This window comes from Berghia stephanieae, chromosome 6, assembly GCF_034508935.2.
Source record: "Berghia stephanieae isolate SIO BIC M18660-M18661 chromosome 6, UCSD_Bste_1.3, whole genome shotgun sequence".
Lineage (NCBI taxonomy): Eukaryota > Metazoa > Mollusca > Gastropoda > Nudibranchia > Aeolidiidae > Berghia > Berghia stephanieae.
This window is the reverse complement of record NC_088365.1, coordinates 18953690-18971189: the sequence shown is the minus strand read 5'-3', so window position 1 is coordinate 18971189 and position 17500 is coordinate 18953690. Positions and strand designations below refer to the sequence as shown.

At 36.8% G+C, this 17500-nt stretch overlaps 1 protein-coding gene across 7 annotated transcripts in view; it reads left to right on the top strand.

The window, feature by feature from the left end:
* LOC144974614 (prestin-like) overlaps positions 1–16215 on the top strand; it is a 102146-nt gene extending 85931 nt beyond the window's left edge. For all 7 annotated transcript variants that reach the window (XM_078917646.1, XM_078917648.1, XM_078917649.1 and 4 more), the window contains 7 exons: positions 4687–4793; positions 7467–7536; positions 8318–8488; positions 10335–10520; positions 11153–11207; positions 11622–11743; positions 15905–16215. In XM_078917646.1, the coding sequence (XP_078773772.1) occupies positions 4687–4793; positions 7467–7536; positions 8318–8488; positions 10335–10520; positions 11153–11207; positions 11622–11743; positions 15905–16042 (849 nt within the window). In that variant the 3' untranslated portion in view covers positions 16043–16215. The remainder of the gene's footprint in view (positions 1–4686; positions 4794–7466; positions 7537–8317; positions 8489–10334; positions 10521–11152; positions 11208–11621; positions 11744–15904) is intronic.
* The last annotated feature ends 1285 nt before the right edge of the window (positions 16216–17500 follow it).

Genomic DNA, 17500 nt, shown 5'->3' with positions numbered 1-17500 from the left:
TATTTCTCCGGCGAGCATAAAAGCTTATCCAGAGGGGAAAAAACCCCATAAATTTGATCATGTTTTGACTTTTACACATTCTGATCACAAGACATATGAAAAGTTCTAGCCAGCATGAAGAATAAAAAGCACAGATTTTCTTTGTTTAGAACCACGATGGCCGCCGTTGCTGGGCGACGTGACATCAGATTATTGTATCCAATTAATTATGTTCCCGTTGTTGATACCTTATCTTGAGTGAGATCTTACCCTTTTAAACAAGTGAACGTTACCGTTGATGGACAACCGAGTCGCATGATTGTTGATGCTCTCTTGGTAGCAACTCCTAATGGTTGCACTACAAGGCTATGACGATCTACCCAATCACAACAAACTTTTTCCACAATTGAATAGCCGTTTACTTAAATTGCCTTATCTAGCTACAACTGTGACTGATATCGCAAAAAGTGCGCTTAGCAAGCGACGTGAACAACTGTCCCATCCGGCGGGGGTGAAAATGGTTAGGTAATCAGATAGATTATGAGTGAAAAAGTAATGGAAATAAAGTTAATCTCGCCATCAATGAAGTAAACATCTTTTTTCACGAGGCGTCGCCGTGATATGCAATTATAAAGAATCGAATGTCAACACTGCCGTTTTATTAAAGAACACAGTATGTGCTATTTGGTTAACATTGCATACACTGTGTTTTTAAAAACAACAACGACAGAACAGGAGTCAGTTTTCCTTGAAAAATCTCTACATTATTATCTTTCCCATCATAGTTTCAAAATGCATTAGGCTTTTTAAATAGGCTTAGATTTTACGGAACAATATGAATAAGGACAGAAAAATTAGCGTAAACTGTGGTAGCGAAAAAATAAATCCGAAACAAATAATGAAAAATAACATTGAAATAAATAAATATATACATTTATAATATAGGATTCTACAAATTGAGCAAGCTAAATTTACGCTTCACTATCCTTTATTTCTTTCTACAGTAGACGTATGGACAAAGTTTTCATTTCATACAGTACACAAGTCGCTCACTAGAAGCACGTTGTATATTAGCAAAACTAATAAAAAGAGCTGCCTAAATAAGTCAATACAATGGAGATAAAGATAAAGGGAGTAAATCTGACTCATGAATGAACAACACAAAACAAACGACGTTTCGGCCTTTGGCCTTTTTCAAGTAAACGTCGTTTGTTTTGTGTTGTTCATCCATGAGTCAGATTTACTCCCTGTATATTTATCTCCATGTATATTAGCACTCTTGCGTCCTCCGTCACGACTATTGCCAGTGAGGAGATGTGTGTGTAGAGTGTATTGCCCAAGGACGCAATGCTGGGTCCGGAACCATAAAAAAGTTGCCCTTTCAGAACCATCAGGCCCATTAAGCCGGAGGTTTATGCTGGAATCTTTAGCGTGAAACGTACGATCGAAATTGCTGGATACCATTTGTGTAGGACGCTCGTCTATCGCAAAGTACATTCATGCAGGTCTAGCAGTCCCAGCTACCCAATCAATGCTGTGTGGACAAGGGGGAGGGGGGGGGGGGGCAGAAAAAGTATCGACTTCATCTCCGTCCCTTTGCTTCTAAAGCAAATGCTCTACCAACTGATTCTTTAAAAATAATTTTTTTGTTTCGATACATTCTATCGCAATTTTGTCTTTCATGATTTAAAATATTATATTCAGTGCCTGATCCTGGCTTTATGACGATGCAAACTTAACTCCAATGCAGGAGAAATGTTGAAGGTCAAATCCGCATCCATTTGAAAATGAAGATGAGGGCTGTTGCGCAGAAAGAATGTTTGAATTGAAATTTATGAATGTTTTTTGTTTAAATCTGATAATAGCACAGCATTATGAGACAAAAGCTGTGACAGAGAATTATTGATTTATTTCATCCATTAAAATGTCTGTTCTTTAGGTTTTACTTTGACGAATTTTATTCATATTGATTTTTAGGATAATTATCTTTTCCAAAACATTTTTATTGAAGGAACGAAATTGACGTTATCAGCTTTTTGCTATTGTTTTTAGACAGTCATTTAATGATTAGGTCTCACTAAATTATAGCAATCAGACTATAAAGGTTCAATGTTATACATAGTTTTGTGCGTTGTTACGTTATATCCGGCTGGCGGATGTTGTGTGTATTTACCTAAACGTATAGCATCAATTGTCAGTTGTCATGCTTATTTTATTATTTTAACGCCGTCCGATTATAACTCAATGTTTTTAGCTCTTACCTTAAAACCGTTCATTGATTGGAGACGCAACTTCATGTATTCACACCCCGCCAAGTAGGCTATATATAACAAATTAAAAACAAAAAACAAAACAAAAAAAACAAATGCTCATTCACACCTGAGTCAAATGAATTGATATGCGTAAAATGCTTTATCCAAGAATCCAAGCCGGGGTCATTGGTTTCTTATAATTGTCACCCAACCAAGAAGTGATCACTCTCAACATCGCTTGATTTTCTCACAAGACGAGACTTGGATAGTAACGACTCTTTCTTTCTGCGGCTTAACCAAAATGGACAAACATTTTCCTAATGAGGGATTATAAAAGTCTTTCTCTTGGTCATTATCGACAAGCCGTCTTGGACTGTTAAATTATTTACAAGCCGTTTGGATAATGGAGAGGATGCCCCGAAGGATTTTCAATCCTGTGTTTACTTGGAATTTTTGGTAGTTGTAATATTGGAAGATTTCTTTGTCTTCTCCTGATAAGCCGTTTCACTTCAAAAAAGTTTTGTTTTATGTTTTCTTGGTTTGCTTTAGTTTTTCTTTATTTCTTTCTTCTTTTTTTTTTTTGTTTCTAGTTATATTAAGACCTTTCTAAAGAGAGTTCAAAGATGACGTCACTCAGGTCTTTGTTATTGTTTTTTTTGCCATCCGCGTTTATGAGTAATGCTCACTGAACTGTATTAACCTGACTATAGATAGAATGCGCTTGGCCAAGGAGTTCACAACATTGCCATCCGGAAGTATAAAGGACCAACACACAAACTCTGTGTAACCATGAACGTTTATAGTCAGGTTAATACAGTTTAATGAGAACAACTCACAAACGCGGATGGCAAAAACAATAACAAAGGCCTGAGTGACGTCATCTGCATACTATCTATCAACGTTCATGGATATACACAGTTTTGTGTGTGGGTCCGTTATACTTCCGGATAGTAATGTTATGAGCTTCTTAGCCAAGCGCATACTATCTATACTTTTGTCGGCGAGGGGTGGGAGGTGGGGGGGGGGGGGTTGAATACCTTTAGGTAGAATTTATTAATTGATATTATCCATCACTGGCAAAATATCAGCTATTCTAACCTGAGTCGTGTGATGCAACATGCATAAAGTATCCACTACAATAACATATCAAAACTATCAAGGGCAGGAAAAAAAATAGTTTTCGTTTGTCATCCATCGGTTGCTGACTTTATTATTGGCTATGTGTTCTAGTGGTATGACACTCGCATTCGGATCAGAAGGTCCTGGGTTCGAGCCTCGCTCGGCGCATAGTTAAGTCCTTGGAGAAGGCTCTTTACTCACATTCTCTCACCGTACTCTGGTGTAAAACGAGTACCTGGCCGTTAACAGCGTTGTCTCTGTCCGAAAAATTGTAATATCGCTTACAGGCGTCATGTCCCGTCCTACATGTTAAATGTTGCTGTTGGCCAGGGACCCCTTGTAAAAGCGCTTTGAGTATGTTTAGTGGATATTGCACTATATAAAAGCTCAATTGGGGGGTGGGGGGTGTTACTTAATGTTGCTTGAGAGTCCAGGCTGTATAACCACTCAGCTATCAACACAAACGCTGAAGGTCTTTGTTATCAGACCCCAAAGTTACACATTTGGGAGCAGGCACTGGTGTATGATATAATTCTGAAAATGTGTTTAACTTGGCCACACAAAGCAGAAAGAAAAATATAAGAAGAAAAAAATAATCCCAAAAAATATCATCTCTCTTTCTCGCTCGCTCCGGTTTTGATCTCACACAAAAATGTAGATAGCAAGATGGCCTTCCAAACACAGCGCGACGTGTCCGACAATTTTCTGATTGTTAATTTAAAGGTTGCCCAATTGCTTTTCATATTCATCTTAAACAAGGGGTGTAAAATTAGAAAGAAGGAAGAGAGAGAGAGAGAGAGAGAGAGAGAGAGAGAGAGAGAGAGAGAGAGAGAGAGAGTGAGTGAGAGAGAGAGTGAGTGAGAGAGAGAGAGAGAGAGAGAGAGAGAGAGAGAGAGAGAGAGAGAGAGAGAGAGAATTTTCATTTTTGACGTGCCCGACAATTTTATGATTGCTAATTTAAAGGTTGCCCAATTGCTTTTTATATTCATCTTAAACCAGGGGTGCAAAATTAGTAAGAAAGAAGAGAGAGAGAGAGAGAGAGAGAGAGAGAGAGAGAGAGAGAGAGAGAGAGAGAGAGAGAGAAAGAGAGAGAGAGAGAGAGAAGAGAGAAGAGAGAGAAAAGAGAAAAAAAAAAAGAAGAGAAAGAAGAGAGAGAGAGAGAGAGAGAGAGAGAGAGAGAGAGAGAGAGAGAGAGAGAGAGAGAGAGAGAGAGAGAAAGCTTTCATTTTTGAAAAATATAATCTACCTGCTTCGATTGGGCGTCGGAGACACCCCTGAAGAACGTGTGTATTGTACCATTGAACACCGTTTTCCATCTTACAATCTTTCATTTCAGACTGTGTGGCTCATCACCTTTTGGTCCACAGTTCTACTGGACGTCGATTTGGGCCTTTTGATTGGTCTAATCTACAACCTGGTGCCCATCCTACTCAGGACCCAGAGGTAAGGGAAAGTGATACTATGTTGCTAACAAGCTGTGGACTCTAAAAAATTAATGAACTTAAATGAAGATAGCAGCTTTGGACAATAACAAAATACCAAACACTGAACGTTTCGGGCTCAAAACCCTTCTTCAGCCAATAAGAAATAAATTCAATTCAATTCTAATTAATATAAATTCGTATAATATGTGTGTGTTTATTTATGTGTGTGTGAGAGAGAGAGAGAGATAGCTAGAGAGAGAGAGAGAGAGAGAGATAGCGAGAGAGAGAGAGGGAGAGAGATAGCGAGAGAGAGAGAGGGAGAGAGAGAGGGAGAGAGATAGCGAGAGAGAGAGAGAGAGGGAGAGAGATAGCGAGAGAGAGAGAGAGGGAGAGAGAGAGCGAGAGAGAGGGGGAGAGAGAGATAGCGAGAGAGATAGAGAGAGAGAGAGAGAGAGAGAGAGAGAGATTTAGACAGATTGGCAGATTGTATGGGGATTTTTTTACCTCTAAGACCCATAAGATGTGTAGATCTATAGTTTTTAAACTAAATCTTCGCGAATACCAGATAGATTTAAGAGTTTATGCCAAGATGAAGGTTATTTTAGCCGATCGGTGTTTGAAGGAAGAGTTTTCTGGCAAAAAAAATGTTTAAAAGGTTTTTATCCCGAGTATGGCAGATTGAATTATTGTTATTTAAGACGTTGATTGTTATCGAATCAAATCTAACCGCATATCATAATTTCTTGTATTAAAGACAATTCCCTATATCTTTTCATCAAAGTCGGAAAATCTTTTAGATATGAAAAGATTGTCAAGCAATCATGATCACTTTAAGATAAGTAGTTTAACTTTTTTTAACAAGCAATGTCGCGATTAATCGAACACCACAATTTGAGCGCTCTATCGAGTCTTAATTATATCGCAAATTATTTGCATTCTGTGAGAATTTGAATTTGTTGATATGTATAAAACAAAATTGTGACTCATATCCTCAAAACGGAGTGATTTTTTAAAGACTAAAAATTGAATTTGCATTGATTATAATTAGACCAGTTCCAATTTTATATCCTGAGTTAGGGAGAATGGACATAGTTTTTAATATGCGAAATACAAAAATATTTTTTTTAAAAAGCATTATAACGTTGAATTAACATTTCGGCGTTTTGTTGACCCCGACATAATACTGGTTTGAGGGTATGGTTCACAATTTAAGAAGAAAGCTGATATTTTGGATTATTTTTTCCTATGTACATTGACTGGTACTGTAGGCTACCATATACGCCTTACCGAAATTCAATCTTATTATCTGTGAGAGTTCCAAAGGAAATTACTATGATTACTTTTGACATCTTATTGTATCTTATATAGACTAAAATTATTTAATGGGTTTTTGTGGTTATTCGTTGAGACCATTTCCTTCCGCTTTCAAGTCATTTTTATGTCCCTATTATCAAATGGGGACTTAGATGGACATACTATGTACGAATCCGTGGTTTAGTGGTATGATAATTGGCTTGTAACCTGTAAGTCTCTGGTTCTAGTCCCTCTGGGGACGGCACGACAGTTCTTGGAATAGGTTCTTTACTCACACTTTAATAATTCAAGCATAAAATGGGTACCCGACCTATGATATCGTTGTCCTTGTGGGAACAAAGTTTTACAAAGTTCAAAAACGTTTATTTTAGGCAATTGCCAATGTAACTCATACAAGAATATATTTTTTCAACAAATCAAATAAGTAAAATCAATAAAAAAAAAGCAAGGCAAACAACGAAAATAATTATGAGAATAACAGTAATAATAATGATAATAATAATAATAATAATAATAATAATAATAATAATAATAATAATAATAATAATAATAATAATAATAATAATAATAACAATAATAATAATACAGGCGCCGTTTGTCACCTTACATGTTCATTGTTATTGTTGACTTGAGACCAGGTTAAACGCGCGTCGAAAACATTGAGTGGATGTCGCGCTTTATCAAAAGCTCACAATTCTTCACTTTTGTTTTTTATTGCATTTATTAATAATAATAATAATATAATAATAATAATAATAATAATAATAATAATATAATAATAATAATAATATAATAATAATAATAATAATAATAATAATAATAAATAATAATAATAATAATAATAATAATAATAATAATAATATAATAATAATAATAATAATAATAATAATAATAAAATAATAATAATAATAATAATAATAATAATAATAATAATAATAAATAATAATAATAAGCATATTTATATAGCGCCTTTCGTCGAAACCTCAAAGCGCTTTTTAAAAAAATATAATTCAACCAAAGTATCAAAACATTTAAGAGCATAAAAGGACATCAATACATCATCAATATAAATGTCACATACAATACATTTAAAATTCAATTAAGTAAATATTTCCTGAAAAGATATGTTTTCAGGGCTTTTTTGAAAATGTCTATTGAGCTCGAGAATCTCACAGATTGAGGGAAATCATTTCAAATCGTGGGTCCGAATTTCATAGAGATCTATCACCAAAATACTTAAGTTTGGTTTTAGGAGATGCTAACAATAAGTCACTCTCATCATAATTGAATATGTGGATTTTTTTATAACATTAGATGAATTCTATTTGACTTTCTGAACCCCTTGTCGTTATCATTGTTTCACTCTTTACCCAACCAGGCCTTACTCTTGTCTCCTTGGCAACCTACCAAACACTGAAGTCTATGTCAACAGCAAGTTGTACAGAGATGTAAGTCAAGCATCTACGATCTGCGATCACAAATTACATGTTAAAAATATAAGTCTATATAGATATTGAAATTTTTATCGTCTCATTGAAAATTTTTTTTTTGAAATAGATATACAACTACATCCACATATTATTCATAATTTATAACTAATTAGACTACATGTCATGTTAAAAAATAAATACAATATGGGTGGGAGTTTTCCTATAAATTTTCTTTATTTACTACTTTGAGCGACATTGTCACAGGACTACATTATTTTCGCTAGTTAAGTATATACATATGGATTTATGGCATTTGCAGTAATGTCAGGAAGGCATCATTTTAATTTAATTAATAAGGGCTTTTTGGTCTAATGGTATGGGGTTTGAGTCCCATTTTGGGCAGGGCAAATTTGAGTACTTGGAACAAAGATTTTTGCTCACATTTTCTCTTATAACATTTAGATGTAAGAAGAATAGGGAATGGGATTAGCGGAAGAGTAGCGTCCCTTGATTGGACGTCACCTTACCGAAAGAACGTCAATTTGGTTTTGCGCATGCGTCTCTCTCATCCTCGCTTTCGGTGAAGTGTCTCAAGCCGCTTTCACCGGAAGCGAGGACGAGAGACGCACGCGCACAACCAACATGACGTGCTCTCTCTATTAACATTTCCGCTGGTGACGTCCAATCAAGGGACGCTACTCTTCCACTAATCTCATTCCCTATACAAGTCTTGTAACAGGGTTGTCTCATTTTCGTTGCAATTCATAGATGACCGGTAATTTTTTCCCACCATCCCCAGGCCAAACCCGTTCCAGGAGTCAAGATTTTCAAGTTCGAAGCTCCCCTGTACTTTGCTAACATGGAGTATTTCCGTGCAGCTCTTGTCCAGGAGACCGGGCTCGATCCCCAGCGGTTGAGGCAGATAAAAAAGAAATTGATGGATACAGATATGACTTTGCGACATCACGAAGTAAGGAACAAAAAAACACAGCATCATCGTGCGGCTATGTGGTCTAGTGGTATGACACTCGCTTTCGGATCGGATGGTCCTTGGTTCGAGCCTTGCTCGGCACATGGTTGAGTCCTTCGAGAAGGCGCTTTACTCACATTCTCTCACCGTGCTCAGGTTGAAAATGAGTACCTGACCGTTAACAGCGTTGTCTCTATCCGAAAAAATTGTCATATCGCCTAATAGGCGCCATGTCCGGTCCTACATGTTAAATGTTGCGGTTGGCCAGGGACCCCATTGTAAAGCGCTTTGAGCACGTTTAGTGGATATTTCGCCATATAAAAGCTTCATTTCCACCACAGTTGTCATCATCATCATCATCATCATCATCATCATCATCATCATCATCATCATCATCATCATCATCATCATCGTCGTCGTCGTCGTCGTCTCCCATTAACATAACATCAAACATCACTCCTCGCACCACTATCATTGTCACATGTACTACGAATATAATTGTTACACTCACCATCGTCAGCACAACCGCACACATCACCATTACCATTATCATCACCATCATCATCATCATCATCATCATCATCATCATCATCATCATCATCATCATCACTACGATCATCACCACCATCGACAATATCAACACAACCTGGGCTTATCTGGGTTTCTGTTAAATAAAACAGACAATAAAACATGTTTTCAACCTTTGGATAAGATGACAGTTCATCTCAAAGTAATTTCCAGAACTTTCTAATTAGACCCCCAAATCCATTTACTAGGAATAAAGAACCTAGGGGAGGGTGCACCAAACTTTAAAAATTATTTTGAGTTACTGCCATGAATGTAAATGAAAGGAATTACTGATTGAGAATGTCACCATCCGATTATTCGTTTACTTTTACAAAGGCAGTGATGCAAACAGGAATGAATATTCATTATCCGCGACCGTCCGTTCCATTGTTACAGATAGAAAGATGACCCGAGGTTACACACTTTTCAGAAACCTGATTTGTATCAAGTAGAGGTTTCCTATATGTGACCCACCGTCTCAAAGCGGTATTATGTCGGGATCGTTTGTTTTGTTTTGTTTTTAAGGGTTTTACGGCGCTTGCAACACATTTAGGTTATATCAGCGCCAGTAAAAAGGAAGAAAGTGGGATAGTAAAAAGTTCTAGAATTACAATTAAAAAGCACCCAAGAGATAGTAAGACAAAGGGAAACTGGGAACAAATAGGGATCAGATGTAGATTTCAACAGCATACCACCAATGTACTTAGTTTGAGATCATCTATAAGTCTCATCTGGACACAAGCACAAAATCCAGCAAAGAGGAATACACTCAAATGCTTACATTATACATTCAAAATAAATATAAATACATAACAGAGAGATGATTTACAAGGAATAAAATATCATCTCCCAAAACAATAACTATGCATTTGACTGTTTCCCTCCCAGCCAGGACTCCGACCAGGGCCAGGAAAAAACCAAGTAATCTCATTCCAAGACAAAGACAGAAAGCATGTTGGAAAACAGATATAAGGGTATAGAAGACACAGTATGTACCCCCCCCCCCCTGCTCACTATGGGAGGTCAGGATCCCCACCCAGGTGTCGGGATCCACTCGGTTAGGGAAATTGAATTCATAGCCACAAATATAAAACTTGGGTTTACTTTCTCTACGTCATGCTGGAGTATAAATTCTATTTCTTGCTTTGCAAAATCTTATAAAGTCCAATTTCTCATCGTTCTATCTCTAAATTTATTTTTTGGGCTCTGAATCATCCCGACACAATACTGTTTTAAGACGGAGGGTCACATATTATTGATTTTTTTTTTTCATTTACAGGTTTGTATAGGGACGTCAGCTACATACCCAGACGATCCATGCGAGAGTCACGACCAGCAGCGTCACCTAGACGGATCAGAGGGGTGCTCAGTCGTACCAGAAGACACTCAGGGTGTCTACGCCATCATCGTTGATGCTTCAGCAATTCAATATGTAGACAGCGTTACCGTCAGGGTACTCAAAGAGGTAGAAACAAAACATTATTTATCATTCATCATGACCATTGTAATTTATTGTCGCTCTTATCATGAAAAACGGTAATGTTTCCCCTTCCCCCCTTTTCTTTGTGGCTATGTGGTCTTGAGGTATAACATTTACTTTCGGATCTGGGTTCGAACCTCGCTAGACGCATAGTCGAGTCCCTGGAAAAGGCTCTTTACTAGCATTCTCTCATCGTACTCAGGTGTAAAATGAGTATCCGGCCGTTAACCTCGTTGACTCTTTCCGGAAAACAATTGTAATATCGCCTAACAGGCATCATGTCTCGTTCCACATGTTACGAGTTGTTGTTGGCCTGGTACCACTTGTAAAGTGCTTTGAGAACGTTTAGTTGATATTGCGCTATATGAAAGCTCATGTTTTTTGTTTTGTTTTTGGTTTTATTTTAACTGTCGGCGCGACTAGGTAGGGTATTCGTCATGGGCCACCTTTTATACACCATCTCTCTTGTCAATTAGCACATGAAAGAAAAGCCAATTCTTTGTAGAGTATTTAGTTGAGCTTCCAGATTGGGTAACATGGGTATGGTATTATTGGATATATTATTATGAATTGTCATTTGATTCAATCATCGACTTTTCTATTTCTTTTTCTTTCAGATTGTTTTAGAATACAGGGATGTCGACATTCAAGTCTATCTTGGGGAATGTAAAGGTAAGATGAAAGGCGTGATGATGATGATGATGATGATGATGATGATGATGATGATGATGATGATGATAATGAAGATGATGATGACGATGATGCTGGTGGTCGTGGTGGTGGTAGTAGTGGTGGTGGTGGAGGCGGCAGCGTTGTAGGGGATCGCAGTGATGGTATTGATGAATATGTTGGCAATTTAAAAACATGATGAAAGCGATGATCTTGGCGAAAACGATTGTTAAAAATCCTCACTCTTCCTGTTGGGTTGTCTCCACCCCAACCCCCCCCCCCCTCTCAGACTCTTTTTCTCTCTATCTCTCCATCTATCTTTTTATCTATCCATACGTATGTATGTGTGTGAGCATGCCGCTAATTTTGAATTTTTGAATTTTGAATAAGTGATACTTTGTGATTTTCAAAATTCAGACGATGTTCGGGCCATGTTATCAAAATCAGGATTCTACAAAGAGATTTACAGAAGAAATGTGTGCGCTACTTTACATCATGCCGTGAAGGTGGCCAAAAAAGCGAGGACTTTGTCATCGGAAGTAAGTGTAATTGCTAGCATTTGCCACATATCACTATTGACCTCTGACCTCTGACTCAAGTTGTTTGTTTTCTTTTTTTTTTTTTTTTTTTTTTGTTTGTTAGTTTTGTTTTTGTTTGCGTGGTAGGATCTGTGCTTTTGGGGGGGGGGGGGGGGGGGTTTGTTGTTTTTTGTTTGTTTGGGGGGGGGGGGGGTTCCTGTTTCTTTTTTTGTTATTGTAAAGTTAGAATATTTTAATGTATTTCAAAAAAACTGAATACAACAGCCTTAAAATAAAATATCAACAAAATACTTAGAAGAGAACGTTTCGTACTCAAAACCCGTCTTCATCAGAAAGCGAAAATATTTTTTTTAACGGAATAGGATACGTAGAATTCTATTAGGAAAAGGTGTTTTATTATGCCTTATTGGGTTTAAACGATCGGTTCTCCCTTTGACGTTTTTGTTGTTGCCTGAAGAATGGTTTTGAGCCTAAAACCTTCTTTTTTTTATTTATTTGTTTTATCTTTTAGCAGATTAGTATTTACTTAGAGCATTTTGTACGGCTATGTGGTCTTGTAGTATGACACTCGCTTTCGGATCGGAAGGTCCTGGGTTCGAGCCTCGCTTGGCGTATAGTTGAGTCCTTGGAAAAGGCTCTTTAGTCACATTCTCTCACCGTACTCAGGTGTAAAATGAGTACCTGGCCGTTGACAGCGTTGTCTCTGTCACAAAAAAAATTGTAAAACCGCCTAACAGGCGTTATGTTTCGTTCTACATGTTACGTGTTGCTGTTGGTCAGGGACCCCTTGTATGTAAAGCGCTTTGGGCACATTTAGTGGATATTTCGCTATATAAAAGCTCATGTTTTTTTTATTTTGGAAGAGTTTATATCTGGTAACATTTCAAAGGAATTGATAAAAGCCTTAGTTAAGTGAATATGACGACACGCAATATTCTATAACAAATCAGAAGTGTCTTGAGTGCTAAAAAAACGATTTTTTGTGACCAGTTGTCTAAAACCGGTATAATGTCGAGATGGTTCAGATTCTAAAAATTGAATCTATGGTCAAAAATAACATGAGACTCGGGGAAATAATTTTGTTTTATTGAGGTGAATAGATATTTTATCTTTAACTGGTGTAAATATGAATTCCACATCTCTGCTTATTGAATATATAGATAGATCGAAGTTGACGTCACTCAGGTATTTGTTATTGTTTTTTGCCATCCGCGTTTATGAGTAATTCTCACTAAACAGTATTAACCATCTATAAAAATTCATGGTTACACACTGTTTTGTGTGTTGGTCCGTTATACTTCCGGATGTTATGAGCTTCTTAACCAGCGCATACTATCTATAATCAAAAATATGAACTCGGGTTTTTTTCTTGTGTGTGTATGTTTTTGTTGTTGTTGTTGTTGTTGAAAAGTATGTATGATTTTCTTAAACTCTCTTAAACTATACTAGCCACCAACGTACTAATTTTCAAAAAATGTCAGATGTCATATGAACCGTTAATAATCTCGTTTCCTTCCCCTTTGAACATTTCTTCTGGGTGTCATTATAATTAGCGTATACAGAGAATTCGCATCGACTCGTTTTAGAAGTTTGAAGACTTCTTATTTTTCATGTTATCGTCGCCTAGTACATTTTTAACATCTGCCAAACTCATTTAAACGCTAGACGGCCTAACCAAAAATGTACACTTTTTTGTGTTTTTTTTTTTTTTTTTTTTGGGGGGGGGGGAGTTGGAGGGGTATTTCTCCGCTTGATTGCTATATTTACATCTTGTCCATTGGTTAATTGATTCGCATATCCCACACCTTTAGTTAATCTCTCTCTCTCTCTCTCTCTCTCTCTCTCTCTCTCTCTCTCTCTCTCCCTCTCGTTTCTCTCTCTCTATCTATCTATCTATCTATCTATCTATCTATCTATCTATCTATCTATCTATCTATCTATCTATCTATCTATCTATCTATATATATATATATATATATATATATATATATATATATATATATATATATATATCTTTTATGTGCCCAGAGCCTCCAACCAGGGAGATAGGTTGCGCAATATAAATGTGCATTATTATTATTATTATTATTACTATTATTATTATTATTATTATTAATATTATTATTATTATTATTATTATTATTATCATTATTATTATTATTTTTGTTATTAATATTATTATTATTATTATTATTATTATTATTATTATTATTATTATTATTATTATCTCTCTCTCTCTCTCTCTCTCTTTCTTTCTTTCTCTCTCTCTGTGTGTCTCTGCCCTCTCTATCATGATAAATGGAGACAAATCCTTGAAGCCGTCAACAATCAAAATCGATCCAGTAATAAAGTCTGCATGTGCGCTCAAAAATGTCAGACGATACCATGACACCTTTGACATTTTCTTGTATCTATAGATAGTATGCGCTTGGTTTATAAGCTCACAACATTGCCATCCAGAAGTATAACGGACCAACACACAAAACTATGTGAAACCAAAGAGTGTGTAGGGTAACGTAGTTACCAAGAGCTCTCACTTCTCTTAACCGCAATGCTATTGTCGCGTGCCAGGCGAGACAGCGAGGTGGGTGTGCTCCGCGTGTATCATGCGCGCTAGGCTTACTGATACAATGAAGAAAATACGAGTAGAAGACGGAAAATGCGTGGCTTCACCAAAAGCGGGAAGTGAGAGCTCTTGGTAACATAACAATCGTTACCTACACGCTCTTTGGTGAAACCAAGAACTTTTATAGCCTGGATAATACAGTTTAGTGAGAATTACTCATAGACTTGGATGGCAAAAAAACAATAACGAAGGCCCGAGAGACGTCAACTTCATTCTATCTATATCAAAGAGAAAATATTATCTGCGTCTGTGATGGCCACCATATCTAATTTTCCTTACATATATAATTTGGTCTCAATAGCGGCTATGTGGTCTTGTGGTGTGACACTCGCTTTCGGATCGGAAGGTTCTTGGTTCGAGCCTCGCGCTCGGCGCATAGTTCAGTCCTTGGAAAAGGCTCTTTACGCACATTCTCTCACCGTACTCAGGTGTAAAATGAGTACCTGGCCGTTAACAACCTTGACTTAGTCCGAAAAATGGTAATATCGCCTAACAGGCGGCATGTCCCGTCCTACATGTTAAATGTTGCTGTTGACCAGAGACCCCTTGTAAAGCGCTTTGAGCACATTTAGTGGATATTGCGCTATATAAAGCTCCATTTTTTAATTTCAAATTTTAATTAGTTTACGTGATATTTTTATTCATTACAAAACGTCTTCAATTTATATATTATTCTTTTTCCCAGCTGATTCCGAGCATTCGTTTTAAATCACCCACACACCCATTATCTTGACTAATGAAATGGGAAATTTATACAGCGCCATTATCCATTTACAATTGCGCTTCACAAAAATGGCAATAACAAATAATAAGTAAACAAATTAATAAATATACACACACCCACACAAACACCCCCCCAACACAAATACACACACACACACACACACACACACACACACGGGTTATTCCAATCTTCCCGTGGAATAGACCCTAAAGACAAATTTCCCCTTTGGGGTGAATAAAGGGAATTTTCTTTATTTTTATTTCTTATTTTTCTAAAGGCTCTGTACAGACATTGCCATAAACGATTCAAGAATAAGAGAACAATATACAGCGATGGGTATTTATTGTTAATAGTTCCAAAACAAAAAAGCTGCTACCAGAGCGAGCTTGACTGTATAAAGTGCAGGGGGAATTGGATTCAACAGTCTGATGTCACGTCGCTCAGCAAAGGCGGCCATCGTGGTTCTAAACAAAGAAAATCGTAACTTTTTATTCTTCATGCTGGCTAGAACTTTTCATATGTCTTGTGATCTGAATGTGTAAAAGTCAAAACATGATCAGATTTATAATGTTTGTTTTTTTTTTCTCTGGATACGCTTTTATGCTCGTCGGAGAAATATTTCATGAGGGCGTCCGCCATTGTTCCGATAGTTTAGAGCCAGTTACTAAGTTACCATGCGTCATTACGAGGGAAGTGACGTTACGATTGTTGACGCGTATTAATAAAGCGTTTTGAAACCTTGAAATCGTGCTTTATCAATGTGCATAGACGTCTACTTTGAAAATTCCATTATCCATCCATTCTCTTTCAGACTCTAGCCAGTTGTTATACAATGGGAGCTGAAGAGTTCCTCACAGAGGCGGGCTTCCACGACCTTGACCTTGACAGCTCCTCCACATCCACGTCAGTAGACCAGCTGGCAACACACCATCTTACGAACTACCATTGATGATGACGGCAACCTTCACCACCGAATACAGCAACAGCAATTGTGGCAACAACAACAACAATCGCAACAACAGTACCGACACTTTTTAGACTTGATTTCTTTCTTTGGACATGACACAAAAAAATATCAAATTTGCTCAATATGAATGCATAACCCTCCCCCAATAAAATAAATGCACATGTCTTCATCATCACCATCAAACATTAACATCGTCGTCATCATCATAATCATAATCATCATCATCATCATCATTAATATCATCATCATCAGCATCATCATCATCATCATTATTATCATCATCATCATCATCATCATCATCATCATCTCATCATCATCAGCATCATCATCAGCATCATCATCATCATCATCATTATTATCATCATCATCATCATCATCATCATCATCATCATCATCATCACCATCATAATCTTCAACATGATCATCATCAACAACAGAAACAACGAACACATTAGCGACGAGAACAATAACAGAAAAATCATATATAAATTGGCACGCGCCATTTTTCATCTTTAACCAAGTTACCACAGTTAGGTTCATAATAAAGTTAAAAAATTAAGATAATGATGATAATATTGATGATGATGATGATGGTGATATTGAAGAACCATACCAACAACAATATCAGCAACAGCAACAATAATAGCTTGAATACACAAATGTTACCGCTCAATGTATAAATCGACCATAGTGAGTGAAATAAGAAATAAATGCACCTCGTACAGTCTATAAAAGTAACGAGAATTATAGAATTTATATATATTGTGACCCACCGCCCCTATCCGCACTAAGTCGGGGTGCCTGGGTGGGAATCCTGACCTCCCATAGTGGGCAGGGAGGTACATGCTGTGTCTTCTATCCCCTCATACCCGTTTTCAAATTGTTTCCTGTCATTGTCTTGGAATGAGATTACTTTGTTTTGTCCTGATCCTTGCCGGAGTTTCTTGGCTGGGAGGGAAACAGTCGAATGTATAATTATAGTTTTGGGAGATGATATTTTTTCCTTGTTAATCATCTCTCTGTTATGCACTGTGTTATGTTTAGTTTACATATTATATTATATGATTTGTAAACATTTGAGTGTATTCCTGTGCTTGTGTCTGGATGAGACTTTTAGGTGAACTCAAACTTTGACGGTGTGCTCTTGGAATCTACATCTGTTCCCTATTTGAACCAGTTCCCCTTTGTCTTACCTTTTCTTTGGTGCTTTAATTGTAATTCTAAAACTTTTTACTATCCCATTTTCTTCCTTTTTACTGGCGCTGATATGACATTAATGTGTTGCAAGCGCCGTAAAACCCCTAAAACAAACAAGAACATAAGTCGGGGTGAACCGGGTTACGAAGAGTGACTTTAAAAGGTAAAATTATTAGAGACATATCAAAGTACTTTTAAGCTCCAGGAGAATTTATAACTTTCTTATTACTAAAATAAATGGTT